Source organism: Lichenostomus cassidix, chromosome 13 (genome assembly GCF_008360975.1).
Source record: "Lichenostomus cassidix isolate B80296 chromosome 13, HeHo_3.0, whole genome shotgun sequence".
In the NCBI taxonomy this organism is placed as follows: Eukaryota; Metazoa; Chordata; class Aves; order Passeriformes; family Meliphagidae; genus Lichenostomus; species Lichenostomus cassidix.
Window position 1 is genome coordinate 4695578 of NC_139494.1, and position 18368 is coordinate 4713945.

At 43.2% G+C, this 18368-nt stretch overlaps 1 protein-coding gene across 1 annotated transcript in view; it reads right to left on the reverse strand.

The window, feature by feature from the left end:
- WWC1 (WW and C2 domain containing 1) overlaps positions 1–18368 on the reverse strand; it is a 64915-nt gene that overhangs the window by 24717 nt on the left and 21830 nt on the right. The window contains exons 2-7 of the mRNA XM_085073431.1: positions 9516–9625; positions 4909–5112; positions 3145–3221; positions 2174–2253; positions 1133–1262; positions 645–791 (exon numbers count right to left, since the gene is read on the reverse strand). Of these exons, the coding sequence (XP_084929557.1) occupies positions 645–791; positions 1133–1262; positions 2174–2253; positions 3145–3221; positions 4909–5112; positions 9516–9625 (748 nt within the window). The remainder of the gene's footprint in view (positions 1–644; positions 792–1132; positions 1263–2173; positions 2254–3144; positions 3222–4908; positions 5113–9515; positions 9626–18368) is intronic.

Sequence of the window (18368 nt, forward strand, 5' to 3'; positions counted from 1 at the left end):
TCTGCAGATCTTTACTAACATGTGTGGCCCCGATGGTAAGTGGCTGCAAACATTTAAGTAAAAGTTCACAGGAGAGGCTCTGTGCTGTCCTGAGAGAAATAAGATGTACACCCAGCACTGACCAAGTCCTTGCTGAGGCTGGGACCAACTGGACACTTCTGATCTCCTTGCACATGTGGGACTGAAGGTTCATTAGCACTGCATGTTTGATGGCATCAAAATAGCTGCACAAAAGCTGTTGTAGCACAGTGAAAGCCAAACACTCTTAGGGGAAGGGTCCTCAATTCAGTTTAGCCAATACAGAGCTGCTGAATGTTTCTTGTCTCATAACTGATCATTGCTATAAAGAGCTAAGGGAAGACTTGCATCACAAGAAGCTACACCTACGAGCAAAATCAAACTTCCTTTCCTTTTATTCTCACCTGGGCTGCTCTGATAGAGACAGCGTGGGAAAACATTAGGTTGCCCTTAGAGATACATTAACACTGCACACAAAAGCACAAGTCACACTGAAGTTTAAACCAGGAGAGGGGATGATTTCACAGAAACTTGTCCATGCTTGGAAGCTCACAGTGAGGCAGTGCTACACACAGTTCAGAGGAATTCAGTCTCCACATGCACAAGGCTTCTCAGGCTTTACTCACATTTCCTGAAACATCTGTCTGGGAGCTGACATCCAGGTACTGCCGGGGGAGCAGGGGGCTGGAGCTTTCCACAGACACGCTGCTGGCCCACAGGTCTGACTGGGATCCTCTGTCATTCACAAAGCTGTCTTTTAACCTGGCTAGGCTCTAAAACCACAAAAAGTCATGAGGTGAGCTCACTTCTGCCCAAAGTACCTCAGCAGCTACATAACTTTAGCCTAACGCCATGACTCAGATCTGACCACTCAGACTGCAAACTCAGACTCTGCAAACTCAAGGTCAGGCATGGCTGGACTGCATCTCCCACTTTGCATTTCCAGGATCTGGAGAGCTGCAGAGGCTGCAGTCCAACCACAACACAGAACTAGTTTACATTAATAAAAATCTCAATTATGTATCTGAAATACAAAATACTTAAATTACTTCTCAGAATTTAATCTTAGAGCAATGGTGACACAAAATACTATAAAGTCATCTTGTTTCAATACCTGAATGAGGTCTTGTTTTTCCTTCTCCCCTGATGTGATGGCCTTCTTGAGAGCTTTCATTTCACTTAAAATGGCTTGTGCCTCATCCAGTTTGTAGCCACCTTGGGTATCAGACATTTTCATGTCAATTCTGTAGAGAAATTAAAAAAAACCAGTAAGATAACAGTTAGTAACATCCAGTTGATTGAATCATCCTAGATGCATGCATCTTGACATGGATTTTTAAGAAAAACACACTCCAAAGAATAACAGGGACAACAGAAGGAACAAAGGACCCCACTCACCATTGAATAAGTTAATCCACTCAGCAGTACATTAAGCTTCAGAACTCTGATTTTAGCAATATCATCATCTCTTTGACTCCTTAGGGAGGACAAAGGTGCACACAAACCCCCAAAACAGTGTGTAAGGGCAGACTGCTGCTAGCTGCCTTGTTTCTAACCAAGAGAGGATCAGCTCAGCCTTCTATGAAAATTACCTTATTCTCAGTCATGATTTCAAAAACCAGGCACAGACTGACATGCGCAGATGTATTTGCTTACACAGCCTAATTACAAGCCACCTCATCCTTCCCTTTCCTCAAAGGAATTCTACCACAGTCGACATTTATAATAAATATTTATCTAAAAGACGCCAGATGTCTAGTCACACAAAGGTAAGTACCTGAAACTTTTCCTCCCCCTCCACTCCACCTCCAGTTTGTCCTCAGCGCCCTAAATCAATGGCTCTTACAATTAAGACAATGGGCTGTACTGTAATCCATATTGAGCAATACAGAGGGAAACAGAATATCAGTTAACTGACAAGATCCTAGTTCAAAACCTTTTTGCCATGAAGTCAGTTCCAATGTGGTCAATCACATACAGGCATTGATTTGAGGGAACTACCCCCACGGCTGTGTATTGCTTTCAGCCTAAAGATACCATCAGCAACATGTTTCAGCTTATGTTATTTAGGCAGCTATTTATAAATGTAGTGGGGGATGCATTGCAAGCCAGAGATGTTCTGGAAAAAAAAAATAGATCTTGAGAACAAACTTACTTCTTCAATGTTTGAAATCCATGCTCTTTGTACTGGAGCTCTTGCTTCATGTGAGCTACTTCTCTCTTGAGTTTATTAACCTGCAGCAAGGGGGCACATTTTTAGAATGATATTTTATATGAGTATTTAGGTACAGCACTATCCATTCAGTTCCAAAGTTATTCAGTGTAGACAGTACTGTAAAGTTTCCAGGTAATCAGCTCATCTCAAGAGCAGCAAACAGCCCTGACTGCCTCATCAGGACTTTACCACTGCCTAGGGCTTTATCCAGCAGCTGCTATTATACCACTTAACAAGGGGCTCAAGGGAAGTTCCAACCACATACGTGGAAAAGTTGAGAAAAATACGAAAGAGACAGCAATGAAATACATTAGCTTTACTCAGAAATGTTTAAAACCCACCCAGCCATTAAAAAAACTGCTAAGCATCAGGACAGGAGTTACACTGCAGCAACTGAAGGCACCCTCCAAGACCCCAGACTAAAAGGCCCCACTGCACAAGTAACACAGCAGGATGATAATCCATATTGTAAATCCACTGACCCTACAGCTTGCTGTTTTATATTCCTCCACAGAGGCCAGACTGACCTACTTTACTTTAGTCCTTTCTTCCTCCCAAACTGAGCTCTGCATGAGAGCACACCCTCCCCTGCTGCCAGCCCAACGAAGCCCAGCACAGAACAGCTGCCAGTCCCTGGGGAGGACCTGCAGCTCTCGGGCACTCAGCTCCACATCCCACAGCGGCTCTGTGCACTGCCAGCTGCCAAGGCAGCCTGAAGTCTGAGGGGAAAAAATCCTGTTTCAAATTCCTTAGACTGCAGCATTTGAAATTCTGATAAATGACCTCCTAGATTAAAAATGGCAACATTAGCTCTTCCAACTGCTTTGGCATCTCCTTTCAGTGCTTTCCATGATGTCTGGGAATATCTGCACATTGCTCAAGGCAAGCAAAAGTCCATTTGTACTACTCACCCTGGATTTTGTAGTAGCAATCTCTGCTTTGAGGATCTCGGGGTCATACTTGGAACTTGACGATGAGCCAGAGAGCACTGGAACAAACACAGCAGCCAGTTTAGCAGCTCTGCCTTCCTCCCTACACTTCTACCAGCCCTGAACTGGTAGATCACAGACTGAGATCTCCCATTGCTCCTGCACTCCCAGATCTCCACACACTGCTACCCAATTTCCATATCTCACTGCTCAAAGGCAGGGAAAGGCAATAGTGCAGTCAAGGATTCCACAAAAAGGACAGACTGCAGGGGCCAAAGCATGTCCTGCATGTCTGAAGTTTGGATTTGTTCCAGGTTAACACACTTAACTCAAACTCCCAAACACGTTCACTCCATTCAACAGTGTGGCTTCCTGCACTTCCAAAGGCATTTAACAGAACTGAAGGGACAGGCATTGCACGGAGGTTTACTTAATTATTTTTTTTCAGACTTCCTCATTGAGCAAACAATCCACTGAATGTTTAGAAACAAAGAAAAGCAAAGAATGAGAAGAAACTGAAAAATGCGAAGCAAGCCTTTTCACAGCCTTGAGGACATGACCAACCATACAATGTGTCACACCAGATTAAATCAATGTCCCATTAAGAGCAGAACTCTCTTCTCAACAGCGGTTAAAACCCTTCTGCCTCAGAAGGTACAGAAGCTCCCCAATGTGCAACGTTGTTAGAGGTAGCTGCAGGCAAGGGAGATATTTTGATCCTTGCAGCCATCAGTTTATGCCTTAAAAAACATGGGAAAGCATTTCTAGTTATTTGTTTGGTTGTATTTTTCAAGACAGATCACATCACACCAATGTTCTCAGTGTTCTGCTCTGGAATAGCAGTACTTGGGTAGAATACTCTTAAGAAAAACGCAAACCCAGTTCTTTAGAGATGAGGGACGGGAGCCTTGTCAAACAAGAATCCTTCAGTTGACAGAAAACTACTTAAAAATTTATACCATCAGGCACAGGATTAGCCAGTGGAATTCTCCACCATCAGACATAACTCACAAGAGTGAAGCAGGGGGAGGTCAGTCCACTGATGTGGCTGGCAAGAACACAGAAAATCTGCAATACTGAGGATTATAAAAAAATTTCTGGAATACATGCAGGAAATAAATCCTGTTCTGGACATTTTCCAGTTCCTAACTAGTACCAGTAAGGAGGAAATATGGCATTCTATAAACATCTCTGCACCAACTCTTAAAGCAATATTGGTATTGATGCTTTCTGTGTGACAGAGAATATGGAGCACAAAACACTGTTCTTCACACAGAGAGGCAATGCACCAATGGTGACCTGTATGTGGCATAAAATACAGACCCTTAGCTCCATCAGAGCATCACTCAACCACCTGGGACATAAAACTATGAAAGGGCCTGGGAATACTATCCAAGATGGACCTTCTTGCCTTGTTTCTACACTTTAAACATGGGAATGAAGGAAAATACTATGTTATTTTTTCATCCTGAGCCAACCACATTTTTTGACATTTATTGAAGCCCATGCACAAAGCCTGCATGTTGACTCCAGTGACTGAGCCACACACAAGAGTGCTTCCTAACAATCAGCCTTTACCAAACAGGTGCTGGGCAGATCCTGCTTTTGAGACAAACTGATCAAACATGGAGAGTGACATGGCAGAACATCCCAGTGCTCTGTCCAAGGATCAGCTCCATGCCCTTTACTGTCCTACTGGGTCCAGGACTGAGGAAGGCACTGGTTAAGAGTTCACTAACTACTCACAGCTGGTCTGAGAGCCCAGTTTGTGCTCCCAAACATCGTGCAGCTGCCGGTACTCCTGCTGGGCCAGCTCAAGCCTCTGCTGTTTCACTTGATAGATCTCCTTCTGGGCAGCAATTGCCTCCTGGGCCAGGACCAGGTAATCCTTCAGCATGTGCTCCTGCTCCCGGCGCCATTGCACCCGAGGGTCTTCTATCTGAGTTGTTTCTGGGAGAGAAAACAGGAGGCAAGATCAACAGAATGCAGGTTTGTTCTGCTGCTTGGAAAAGCTCCACCATGTATGATGTTTTAAAATAGTGTCTTGTCCTTATTCCACTTTGTTATTACAGGGATGGGACATTTTCCTTTTTTGTAAGGAGGTGGCTGTTGATCCACAATGAATTCCAATGAGTTCTACCATACTGAATAGAACAATTTAAAACAAAACTGTCATACAACTCTCCAGCTCCTCTGCTGCTGAAGCCACCCGGGTTGTGGCTCTTCAAAGCATTCACCCAAGAATATGCACACACAGCTCTGTGATACTGACATTGACTGTTAGACTTATCTTTATTGCAACTGCTTTATAACATCACTAATAAAATACCTCTACTATTTCACTGATAAAAAAAACTTTCAGAAAATATTGCCACATGACTGTATTATACTGCACCTGACAACATGAAAGGAATTACAACTTTGCCCATCCTCCTTGGCTGCCAAGTGGCTTTTATTGCAGAGGGGAAAGAAAACCTTCTCAGTCAGATTCCAGAGGTATGTAAAAATAAAGTCTGATTAAATCACAGAATGTATACTGAAAAGCATCTTAAATGACATTATATGAACAGCATCTCAGAGAGGGAGTAAACATTTCCTTCAGGGAAAGCAGGCACAGCAGTAAATCACTGAAGGATGTGGGAGGTGGAGTTTAAGGTAACATAGGGAATGCAGTTACAGCACTTCCATCTCCATTACCCCAACACAGCCAATACATTGCTTTCCAGGTTTCTAATCAGGAGAAAGGCATAAGGTCACAGATATGCAGCTAGTTCTAATATTAATGAGGCAAATTTATTGTCAATGTTTGTCTCTGTTTGGTGAAGAAGTGCCCAAAACATTTTTCATTTCTATTTCGAGGCTATTACATGTTCTTGTTTGGAGCCAATATTTAGTAGACCAAGTGCTCTGAACTGTCTAAACTAACATGCTTGAATAAGGATGCGTAGTTACCACATAATGAATAATTAATAAAAAGGACTTGCTTGAAACTATCAGTGGGAATCTAATCTGCATATCTGAAGAACCTGATTAAATATTTAGTAAAAGCTGCCAGAGTGGAAGGTATGAGCAGCTTAAGTGAGTCAGGAGTTAAGACTAACACTGCAATGCACAGGATGTGGGCAAGAGAACAGTCAGACAATATTCTTAACAGCAGAACTAGAAATAAAGGGTTTTACCCAAGGGATGGACACAACCCTTTTCACAAGCTGTCCACAATCATGCTGAGGAGAAAATTAACAGGCTACTCCAGCAATAAGTTATTTTTAACAGTATCTCAAGATCCAAAAGAACACATGGCACTTCAAATTACATGGCAAAACTTGGAGAAGCCATAAAATGCAATCAAAAAACCCCAGTATAGTTTGTAGAGGCATTTCAACAAAGAGTCTTTTACAGGTCCCGCAGGCAGAAGCAACATTTCAGCTGATGTAATATTAAAGCTAAGCCTAGACCTGAAAAACTGCCCCAAAATAACTTGAGGAAAAAGCAGCTGCTTGTGCCAACTGTAGGTGCTGTCCCTCAAGGACAGCACTGTGGTCTGCCTAAAAAGGAGCACAAGAAAGAACAGCAGGACACAGAATCTGTCAGACTCTGCAATCCCCGTGCTTCTGCCTTGATTCTTGCCTCCAAATCCCATTTTCCAGAGAACCATTACCCACCCATATGAAATAACTGTCTTTACTCCACAGCTGAACCAGAAGGGGAAAGTCCTTCAGAGTTACCCAGGGAGCTTCCCCCATATTCCCTGGACACTGAACAGTCACCAGCAACTGGGAATTAGGGCTCTCTAATTTCCAGCATAAAAAGTATGTTGGCAGAGCACTCATGGCTCTTGATTCAGGATACTGGGTCATAAGTCTACCTCGACAGAAGTCTTCAATCCTGGTTTCCAGATTTTCCTTACACTAGCAGCCCATTCTTCCTACAGTCCCAAGAAGGATGGTAGAAGCTGCTGCAGGAAAATTCCTCTTTTAGAAGTTATGAAGAGGAAGACTGCAAAAGCCTACAATCCTGAACACCTCCTGTTAGACGGTGAAGCACTACCAGTGCTCCAAGCTCTTACAGAATCTGACTCAGGGAATGCTCAGCCAACAGCTCACAGAGAGGATGGACAACACACTTAGGTATTGAAATGCTTTGTTTCCAGATTTATTCTAAAAATTCACCTCAACCTTTTCAGTAATCACAGCACAAACTGTAACCCCCTGACTGCAGCTTTGAGCTTTGGTTTTCAAACATTTTAAACCAATCAATGAAAATGTTGGCCAAGGGCTCTCACTGGGCCCCAGCTACTGAGAAATGCAAAATATATTCAGAAGTGAGATGAAAGAACTATAGAAACACAGGCTATTACATCATTTGTTGTCTTGTGAATTCTTAATTTAATGTTGAGCTTGTCATAAATCTGGTTGCTTCATGCTGGAGGAATGTAGCCCTACTATGCTTGCATCAGCATCATTTCTTTGTGCAAATCACATTCCAAAGTTCTCCCAGAGTAACACACTCAAGGCTATGCATTAATACTGTATTAGGAATATTCTGGGTACTCAATTCAAGTTAATTGTATTTATTTTCCCTCAGAGAGGTGGTTACAATTGTTCTCTAGCTCACTTCTTTCAATGGATCCTGGCTTTGTATTTAATTTAAGTCTGTCCTTGGGCTTGTTTCTGATAATTAGTCTCAAATACTTGTGCAGTGTGAGCAAAAGCCAACATGGCTCCATCCCCTTCCCAGCCAGCTCCTTCCTGCCAGGGGATCTGCAAGAGACCTTGGAGAAGAAGAAGGTTTTGGACACTCTCCAGAGGATAACTGAACACAACCCACACAGATGAGTTGCTTGATTAGGTTAAGGTAAATGGATGTATTCTGCTCTATCATGATTTGGATTAGAGCTGGCATAAGAAATATGTCATTTTCCCATTCCTAGACTGAGAAATGGACACAAGACATGGTCTTACAGACCTGTAGGAGATCCAAATTTGCGCCTTGCAATTTGGCAACTTCTAAAGCGAAGTTGGTCCAGTCCTCTCCCCTGCAGATCTCCTTCATGTGACCCTGTAGGCTTGCCCACCCTTTCTTGTCCACTGTCCTTTCCTCTAAAATGAAAGTCAATGTCCCTGGCCTCTCCAAAAATACTTAGGATGAAGCCATTTAAAGATATGTAAATTCTGTGATTTTAGGATGACATGAGCTCTAAAAAATATTTGTGTCACCTTTATATCTGGAAACTTATGATCTTTGTATTGCAGAGGTCATTTAGTGCTTTTTGGGAATAGGCTTTTTTCATTCTGCATTTTTAATATCCAAGAGAAGTTGCTAAAGCCTGGAAGGTGCAGTCTCAGGCCAGGTGAAGTTGTGGCAGCTTTGAAAAAGGGAAGGGTGTGAAGATGAAGATACCCAAGAGGAAAAAAAAAAAAACCACCAGGGGAAAAGATGCAACAGATTTTCACATTTTTATTTCTTAAAAAATCTTGTGATTTTCTAGGGGGAAAAACCCAAGAAAACAAAGTTTAAGTTCGCAGTTGAGGTCCTAGAAGTAGACTTAAGAAAACCCACAACTTCAAGGAACCTTTGTCTTTTAACAATTTCTCCCTTTGCACAAGTTGCAAGCCCTGGGCATGGTTCTGCTGTGAACTTGTGGGCTGTACTTGGAGCTGCTCTGTAAAGAGAATCAAAGTCACTGACTTGTTTTGTTTCTTACTTTTCAGGGATTTGTTCTAGCATAACCCATTACACTAATTCCAGTAATGTCTGTAATGATATATAAAATGCTGTATTTTCTTATAATTCAAATGAGTTTCTAAAGTTAACTCTTTTGGTCTATCAAGCAATCTAGCAAAGAGTGTAAGCAATGGCTTAGTTTGAGTGCACATGATAAAGACACCCCAAGGCTGAACCTTGAACAGGATATCCCAAGCTTACTTGAGAGTTTTGTCTCCAGCCGAGGCAGTGTGATCTCCTGCAGCCAAGGGAGCTTGTGCTCATTCACTTCACCCCTGCCAGGGGAATCCACACAAGACCTTTGCACTGTTTCTGATGGTCTTGCCACAGGGACAAATTCCAGGCTAAGAACAAACTCCAGATCACTGCTACCCAGTTGGACTCCTCAGCAGAACAGAGGTGTGTCCAAAGTGCTGGCTTGAATGTGGCTGCCAATTTGAAGACTGCAGCCCAAAAGGTCTCAAATTTCTGTTTAGAGAGGGAAGTACTTGGTATGATGGAGAAGGACAGGATTTGATTTCATGAGCTGCAGATCCCATGTAGTCTAAAACATGCTGTTAGCAACTTTGTGGTTTTGTGTTCAGTATATTTCAACACAAGCACAAATCACTCAGCAGTCTGTCACTTACTGGTGTTGTGGTCTATGTAATAGACTCCGACCTGAGGGTCATAAGCTTCTTCCCATCCTAAGGGCAACTCGTCACTGATGCAGTCAGCAAAGGTCAGTGGTTTAGTATACCTGAAATGCAAAATAATATTTAGCATGAATAAAAGAACACTCCCACATGTCTACTCCAAACAGCTGACCAGAAACAAATGCCACAAGGGCTTCAGTATCAAAAACAAAGAGAGCTGAAAACTATTTTAAAGCTTTTGTTCTTATCAAATAACACACCACCAACTCTTCCCTTTCTCCATCTGAAGTTAGAGCAAGATGAATTCATTCTGACAGAGCTCCGGAGCCTTGCCTGGCTCAGCCAGTACTTGCTCCACAAAGGAACATTAAGAACTTTGCCAGAAACAATCCCTGTCTCTCAAGTGAAAAAACAAGACTGTTTGCAGGCAAGTCCTGTACCAAAAATATGTAGACAAGAAGGAGCAAGATGAGAAATGCAATTTGCATAGCATGAATAAGTAAGACTGCACAATCAATAGCAAGTGCTGAGGACTGTGGGACCACTTGTCATGCAACTTCTCTCATTTGCATTGCAATATGCTCTGTTTCATTAATGACAAACGAGATTAGTTTCTCAGTATCATGAAAACGTGTAACCCACTCCGTCCGAACAAGGAAGTATTTCCACAGCACCGCTCTGATGAGTTTTTCTATTACAGACCACGTCCAGCAACACTCTGAAGGCTTGTATGGCTAAACACAAAGCTTAGAGTACCCACTCCTTGAGTGACCCCACAGATTTTAATCACCGAAACCATGTCCCTTTCCTCCCTTTGACTCGGAGTTAATGAGGTTCAGCTTGCACCAACAAAACTACAAACCAAACAGCACTGCAGGGAGGCACAAGCCAGCAGGAATTAATCTTGCAGGTGCCTCACATCCCCAGCTGCCAAAAGCACAATAACCCAGAGGCCCATGGATCCATCACACAACCCCAGTGCTCTGCATGCTGTATGGGGAAGGAGGGCCATGACTTCGTGCTGGGGGCTGAGCCTGAGCTCCCAGAGAAACCCTGGAAAAAAGCTCAGGAGACACACTGCACAGCACCACAGTCCCTCTGTGGGGCACACACTGAGGGCAAATGGGGAAATGAGCACCCACAGAGCTGTACCTGACCCTGCCACACACAAACAGCATGGCACAGGGAGGCAAAGGGACACAGAGCAGTGTCCAACCCGCTGGAAGAGACTGAGCAGGTTTCCAGCAAGTCTTCCATATCCAAAGGTAATTGAGGAGGGCTGACAGACAAAAAATTTTTCTAAGTTCTGAGCAGATGTCATCTGGAGGCACTGAGCAGCCAGCTGCTACTCCCATATTAACATCTTAGAGTCACTCATTGTTAAGAGGAATTTAAGAAAAAAAAGCCTCCAACCAGAGGAGGTTCAACATAAAATCAACATTTAACGACTAATGTAATTCCCCCTAAATATGACCCATAAGTCTGGTATGCAGTAAGAATGGGGTGGGAACATTTTTGTAAAAGCCAGGTAAGCCACTAACACCTCTATTTACCTGCTGTTGCATTTCCCTTTCAACACATTGCCATATGAAGCAGTGCTCAATCTCTATTTGCTCTGAAAATTTCAATTAATTTAAAGCTCTGCAGTGCAAAAGAACCCAGAGCTTCACAGCATAGAACTGTGAAACCTTCTCAATAAAGTTTCACTGAAGGGTTTATTTTTACAGTTCTTAATCTAGACTGTGTACTGAAAGAGTGTTTGTATAGAAAATCGATTACCTGAAAATAAAATAGAATCTCAATGCTTGTGATTGCTATTCCTTATCCCATGCTCTTCCCTGTGGATCAAGCTGTTTCCTCAGCCTGAGTACCCAATATGTGCTGCTCTGAGTTGATCAAATCAAAGATGCACAAGGGTAAAAATGCAGAGCAAGGTCAGATACAAGCCACTCTCTGGAGATAAGAGAGATGAAAGTGCTGGAGCAAACGTGTTGGTAATGTTAAGTTAAACACCAGGGTTAACACTTTCACCCTCTGAAAATGGCGTCTTCTTTTATTTAATGTTAAGAGTTCATGTGCAAGCAGGACAGGCAGGGAGGAGGGATGGCACAGTGCTAAACGCTGAACTAGGAGGAGCTGCTCTCATCCCTGTGAGGGACACAGTCACACTGGGATCACAGCACTATGGAATACGCTGAGTTGGAACAATTCCCCCCTGTGCATCCCTGAGAGCCTTGTCCAAGTGCTCCTGGAGCTCTGGCACCTTGGAGCCATGCCCATGCTCTGGGGAACATTTCAGTGCCCAGCACTCTCTGGGGGAAGAACCTTTTGCTGATATCCAACCAAAACCTCCCAGGCTCAGCCTCCTGCTGTCCCTGGTGATGGGAGTGAAGAGACTGGTGCTGCCCCTCTGCTGCCCCTCACGAGGATGGTGCAGACCACAACGGGGTCTGACCTCAGTCTCCTCCAGGCTAAGCAAATAAGTGCCCTCAGCCTTCCCTCCAGACCCTTCACCATCCTTTGCAGGCTCTCTAATGGCTCCATGTCTTTGTTTACCTTGTGGTGCCCACAGCCACCCCCAGGACTCAAGGTGGGGCTGCTAGGCCATGGGAAATCCAAGGGGTCTTTTCCAGTGCACCACTGGGTTAGTAACACTCTAAACACTGCTGTGAATGGTGGCATGATTGCTGTTCTGCCCCTTCTGTGGAGAGCTTTGCCAGAAGAGGTGCCATTTCACGCTGGGTTTGCAGCCCCTGGCACTGCACACCAGCCCTTCAGCCCTGCAGGTTGGTTAAACCAGGAGCCAGGCATCTCCCAAGCCCCAGCTACAGTGCTCAGCATTCCTGCTGAGCTATCCAAGCAAGAATCCCTCAACACGGAGCAGTAATTAAACCCATACTTAAAGGACATTAGGTGAGGGTGTGCTGCAGACATAAAACACACCTCACTATCTTAATTTGTATTGCATGCTGCAGAGTTTCTTGCAGAATTCTGCTCAAGAATCACACCTAACATTAATATTAAACTCATTTTTGGTAAAAAACAAAAACCAGTGTGGAGCTGCACTATCAGCCCTAGGTCTTGGGAATACTTCCATCAGGGAATGGCACTGCAGTGCCAACGTTGGTGCTCCAAAGTTTAACACCAAACTTTTAAAGGTTCTGTTCAGCTTTTGTCCAGTCCTATTTTGTTAGAAGCAACTGAATTCTTTATAAAAGTGCTCAGAAACTGTCAGACTCAATAGGAAGCCAGGACCAAGCAACTGAAGGATGCTTATTCCTATTTTCCATATGAAATGCAATGCATGAACTACATCCAGCCAGCTCTTTCAGTCAGAGTTTCAGAAAAAGGGGAAAAAAAAGCAAGGCAGGATCAGTCTGCTATAGCAATGGCACAAGCCAACTGGAGAGTTGCCAGTTACTAGGGCTCAGAAACAGACAATTATTTCACTTTTGAGACTCATATTTTCAGCGTATCTCCCAAGGAGCACCCATCACCAAGCACAGACTAGTGCCCTCCTCCCTAGCTGCCCACAAGCTCCCAACTATCCCATTTGTACAGAGGAGAAATCTGTCATTCAACTAGCAAACAGAAGAATAATTAGTTTTATAACTAAGAGTGTAATTCCATTTGTTATAGACAAAATAGCTATCTTCCCAAGTAACTGCAGCTTCATAACCATATTACTTATTTTCTAAGCTCCTTTCCCTAGCTGCTGTGGGAAAAACTGGCACAAATCAAAGTAGAGGTGGTACAATTAGATGAAAGACACGTAATATGTTGTGTGGCAAGACTTTGAATACAGCATAAAAAGAAAAAAGAGATTATTTCCTTGTTTTAAGATATGATTTTAGGGGTTGTTATGAAGACTAAAATAAACCAGTTTTCCAGAAGGGTTCCAAAAATGCAGTGTCTCCCCGAGCACACTCACAATGTAACATGACGGATTAAAGAGCAAAAGAGAAGCTTCTTTCTCACAGCAGGACATGATTTAGTTAGTGCATTACTGCTGCATAAAACAGGACTGTTCCTCTGCATGGGGGAAGTTAAAGCTAGGACACATCTGCAGGACTATTCCTTTGAAACATCTCCTTTGAAAAAAAATCTCATCAACTCAGTCAAACCACGTTAGCACACAATAGGTTTTTCCTGTAGCTGGGCTCAAAGCTGCAATGCACAAAAATGGACCCCTTTCACCACGGTGCTTAAAACTAAAGAAGGAAACCTACAAAATGGTTTGCACATTCCTTACCCTCCTTCCTTAGGGAAACCTCCAGATGCATTCACCCAGTTTCTACATGAAAGCAATGCACCCAAAAGTTCACAAAATCCTGACTATGACTTCTGATCTCCAGCCACAAAGAGGGAGCTCAGGGGGTAAACTTGAGGTCTGTAAATAAAGCACTTTTTATTGAACACAAACTGGCCTAGTAAAAAGAGGTAACACTTTGAGACAAGAGTCTGTTTGTATCTTCCAGCCATGCTGCCTTCATTCTGACACCCATCAGACATCAGTTAGACCTGAACACTCCTCAAGTGCTTCATCTGCTTCTAAGCTGGAGGCTGAGCTTGGTGTGGGAGCTCCACAAGAGAAACTAGCCTGAGCTAAAGATATTTGTAAATCATAGCCTAACTCTGCCCTTCTGGCTCACCTAAAAGTTACCCATATGTTCACCTCAGAAGAACTCACCCATATCTCACATTCATCACACCTGTGACTGCCATTCCACCATAGATACATTTTAATTGGGATTATTATTAGGAATATTGAGTATTTTGAAAAAGACATATCAACCTATATTTATCAGGTACGTTATTTTTTAACTTAATTTCATTCAAGAAATTCAAATTTGCTTGAATAAGTGCAATTGCTCATTAGGACACCTGGAAAACAGGGACCCACAGCAACCACCACACACAGCAGGTCAAGGACACTGTTTCAGAAACTAATCCTGGTAACAGAGGTAAAAAGAAACAACATCACCCAACTTCCTACGCTGAAGAGCACCTGCCAGTCTTCAGGCAGAGGCAGGCTGAGGGTAAAGCCACTGCTCACCCACCAGCCATGGTGAACATCCTGAGACACTTCCATCTTCACAAAATGTTTGCCCTTAATAGCTCAACTATTTGTACAGCAAATGATGTCCAAAATCCCACTCCCACAGCAGGAAATAGAAAGTTAGCTTCCTACCTCTATTTTCTAAGTCACATCACTTTAAAATGAGAAGGGTTTCTGTATTTCTTATTTTTGATCACCTTCAGTTTCTATCACAGATAAAACTGAAAGCCAATGTTATCATGTGCAAACAGTATTAAATGGAAACTTGCTCATCTTAGATTCAGAAAGCCTTTCTATATTCTTTAACTCCACTGTTGTCAATCAAAAACCTCATTACACAGGAAACTGAAGGCAAATAATCCTTGTATAACCAGTTTTTGATTGACAGAAGGTTTGTTAAACTCGGCTGTACAGAGGTTCCTGGCGGGAGCTGGAGATGGGTGACCTGTGCCACTTACAAATCTGGAGTTAATACTACAATGGTAACAGAAATCAATTCTGAACTTCCTAAACCAGGAAATGCTCTTTTTGTAATTACTGGATTTTGGCATCAATTGGGGGCCTACAGCAGTAAATCAAACCCACGAGCTGCTCCTGGCGAGGCTCACAGCCATGGGGATGTCAGTGCAGGCAGATGTGCAGGCAGATGTGCAGATGTGCAGGCAGCAAACACCTTGCGTGGGTCACCAAGACCAGGAGATTTACAAACCAACAGCAGTGCCAAGCTCCTACACCATGCATAAACCCACTTAATCCCTGTGTTTGCAAGGCTCCTCAGACCCCATAACAAAGTAAAGCCATTTACAGGAGAGCCTTATTTTAATCAGTTCAGGACACATCACAAGGCCTCGTATGAAATCCTTCACGACTCTGTGGGCGAGAGGACAGAGCAGGGGATTTCCTGCAGTTTGCTGTGCCCACAGCAGCAGCTCACTGCACCAGGAACAAAGGCGGCACCTGGATCCCTCAGGACGTTCATGTCAGTTCCTCTTACAACTACAGCATGAGCCCCCAAACCCTGACAAACACCCACCCAGCCCTGTTCAGCTCTCCCTGCCCTCCTGCACTCCCAGGTACACAGTAAGTGTTTGAGGCAGACAAGCCTCGTGGGCAAGAAGTCAAGCCAGATGACACAATTATCACTTGTGACAGATAGTTCCACTCATACCATTTCTCTTACAAAACCAGTTTGTCAACCCAGCATTTTGCAGGAGAAGCTCAGAGTCAGGTTTTTTTTTCAATGGCTTCCATTTTTTAAAATTTCTTTTTTCACACAGTATTTCTTCATTTGTTATTTGAATAAAACCCAGCACTCATTATGTGCCAGGATATGCTACACAGACCAGGATAAGGAATGAGCTAAAGCAGCTGGATTCCAGCTGTGACACTGGGGTAGCTGTGCTCAAGGAGTTTTGAGGAACCTGTTAATGGGCAGAGCTGCTACTGGAACTCAGAAGGCTGCTGCAAGGATCACTGCCAGGAGGCTCCACACGATGACATACAAGCTTCTTTGTTTTTAATGAGGTCATCCCATTCTCAAGACAGACGATGATTATTTTTAAACTTCAGCACAGAAAAATCTATCACTTTGCTGTAGTCCTAGAAAATTTGTCTGCAATCTCCTCCTCACAAAAGCTTTTAAAAATAGACTCCTACACATTTATTACTCAACTTGGTGATCCAACCCTCACACACACCAGGGCCACTCATCAGTATAGTAACTATTTTCCCTGGGAGCATCTTCTCTCACTGCAGGGAGGATTGCCTTTGGAGGCTGCAGGTGTGGCAGCCAAGAGGCCCTGTTTTATGATCTTGTTGGCAAAGGTTTTCTCACCCCATCTCCACACACCTGTGCACCACGAAATGCTCCCTGGGATTCCCACTCCAACAGCAGTGTGGGGAAGAGGTGATGAGAACAGCTCATCCCTAACAGCCAGGATCCTCAGCAGCGACACAGGAGGCAGCTCCAGGCCAAGTGACACCTCAATGGCACGAAAACCTCACCAGCTGCAGCAGAGCTGGACAGGGAGACCTCCACACCCAGAGGAGCAAAATGGACCAATTCAGGACCACCATGAGCAGGAATGTGCTTCCCATGTAACAAGGAGAAGATTTCAAGAAGAAATTACAAATTTGAGAAGCTTCTTAACTATACTCCAAGGGTCTAACGAGAGATCAAATATGACATTTCAAAGTTTTGGAAGGTAGACACTATTCCAACACCCACACAAAGGCTCAGTCACTCTAAACTTTTGGTTACCTCAAACACATGTCATTTCAATGACTGCCAGTGTGTGGTCCTGGTCTTGCTGTGATAAAGGATAACTGGGAACAGAATGACAATCTTACAATAAAAATGGGGTCAAGTCTGAGAAAAACTGTATTTGAAGCTGTTAGTGTAAACCAAACAAATTTGCTTAAACTACAACATAAATATTACCATGAGAAATGGCTTAAAATAAACAACACATCTCCTCAAGCAACTCAAACTGCAGAGCTGTTTGCTTTTCTGAAGTGGTTGCCTTCATTGCCATGGTTATTGAGCATCCTCTCAGCCTCCTGAAGACCTCCTTCATCTTGTATTTCCTCCTGGCCCCTGACGCTTCATGCATTGGCCCACCTCTAGGATAAGCAAGTCCAACATCTATTCTCAGATCTTCTTTTCCAAACTATGATGATTTTAAACATTTTTATTGACACTCAAGAACTCAGTGATGTTCTTTGGCCAAGCCATGAGAGTAACCTCTGTACCTTGTTAAGGTGACCTTAAATTGTGGTTAATTTGCCAATTAGACCCTCTACTGCTTTCACATGTAACATGTAAATACTTCTTTTGTACAGAAATTAGTCACATACTGCCCAAGTAGATTCTCCACAAAAGAGGTCAGGAGACAAAGACACCTGAAAGTCAGGCACCAGTCTGTATTTCAGGCATTCCAAACAAACGTATTTTTACCTTTAATAGCAATACATTTCTATTAGTGAAATAAATTCACAGAAGCATTAAGCTATATAATGCACAATTTATGACCCCACCAGGCACAAAAAGTATGCCTAGAACACCAGTACAGTGAGCTGCTTGCTTGTTCTATCCACTTCTGAAAAGGTTTGCCTGTTTACAAGCTCTGCATTGCACGCACAGTTTGCCCACGTATTTCTTTTCAGTACAGATCATTTAGCTCTGGAAGCAAAGAACAACTGAGTTATTTTCAAGGAGAATGCTATCAAAACCCACTTGCAATTTTAGATCATTCCCAGTGATTAACAAACCGGTTCTGCAAGCAGGAGGTCAGTCATACCTTCTTAATCACTCAAATGCAAAAATTCCTGGGATAGTTCAAGGTTAAAAAGTCAGGAAATGGGAGATGAGGCTTCTCACAACATTAACTTGCCTGCCAGCCTCTATATCCTGCATGCTTTCCTGAACCAATTAAGCAGAAAAGATATAAAAGAGTAAGGTACAACTTTATGAGAACAGTACAACACTACTGAATTAAAAGCATGCAAGAGTTGGAATTTAACCATGCAACTAATTCAAACATCTTTAATTTCAAAAAGCTGAAATTGGTTTTTAAGTTTGCTTTCAGATTTAGTATGAGAAGCAGCCTTGCCACCTGCACAGCCTGAGCAGATTAACTAAAAGCAAGTCAGCTTTCTCTTCCATTGGAAGTTCAACTGCTCTTGAATAAGGGGACTGGTCCAGAGTATGTGGTAAATCACCTACCAAGCATCCAGAGTAGTCAGACCAGTTCCTTGACATATTTGGGAGATTATGAACTGGAAGGCTC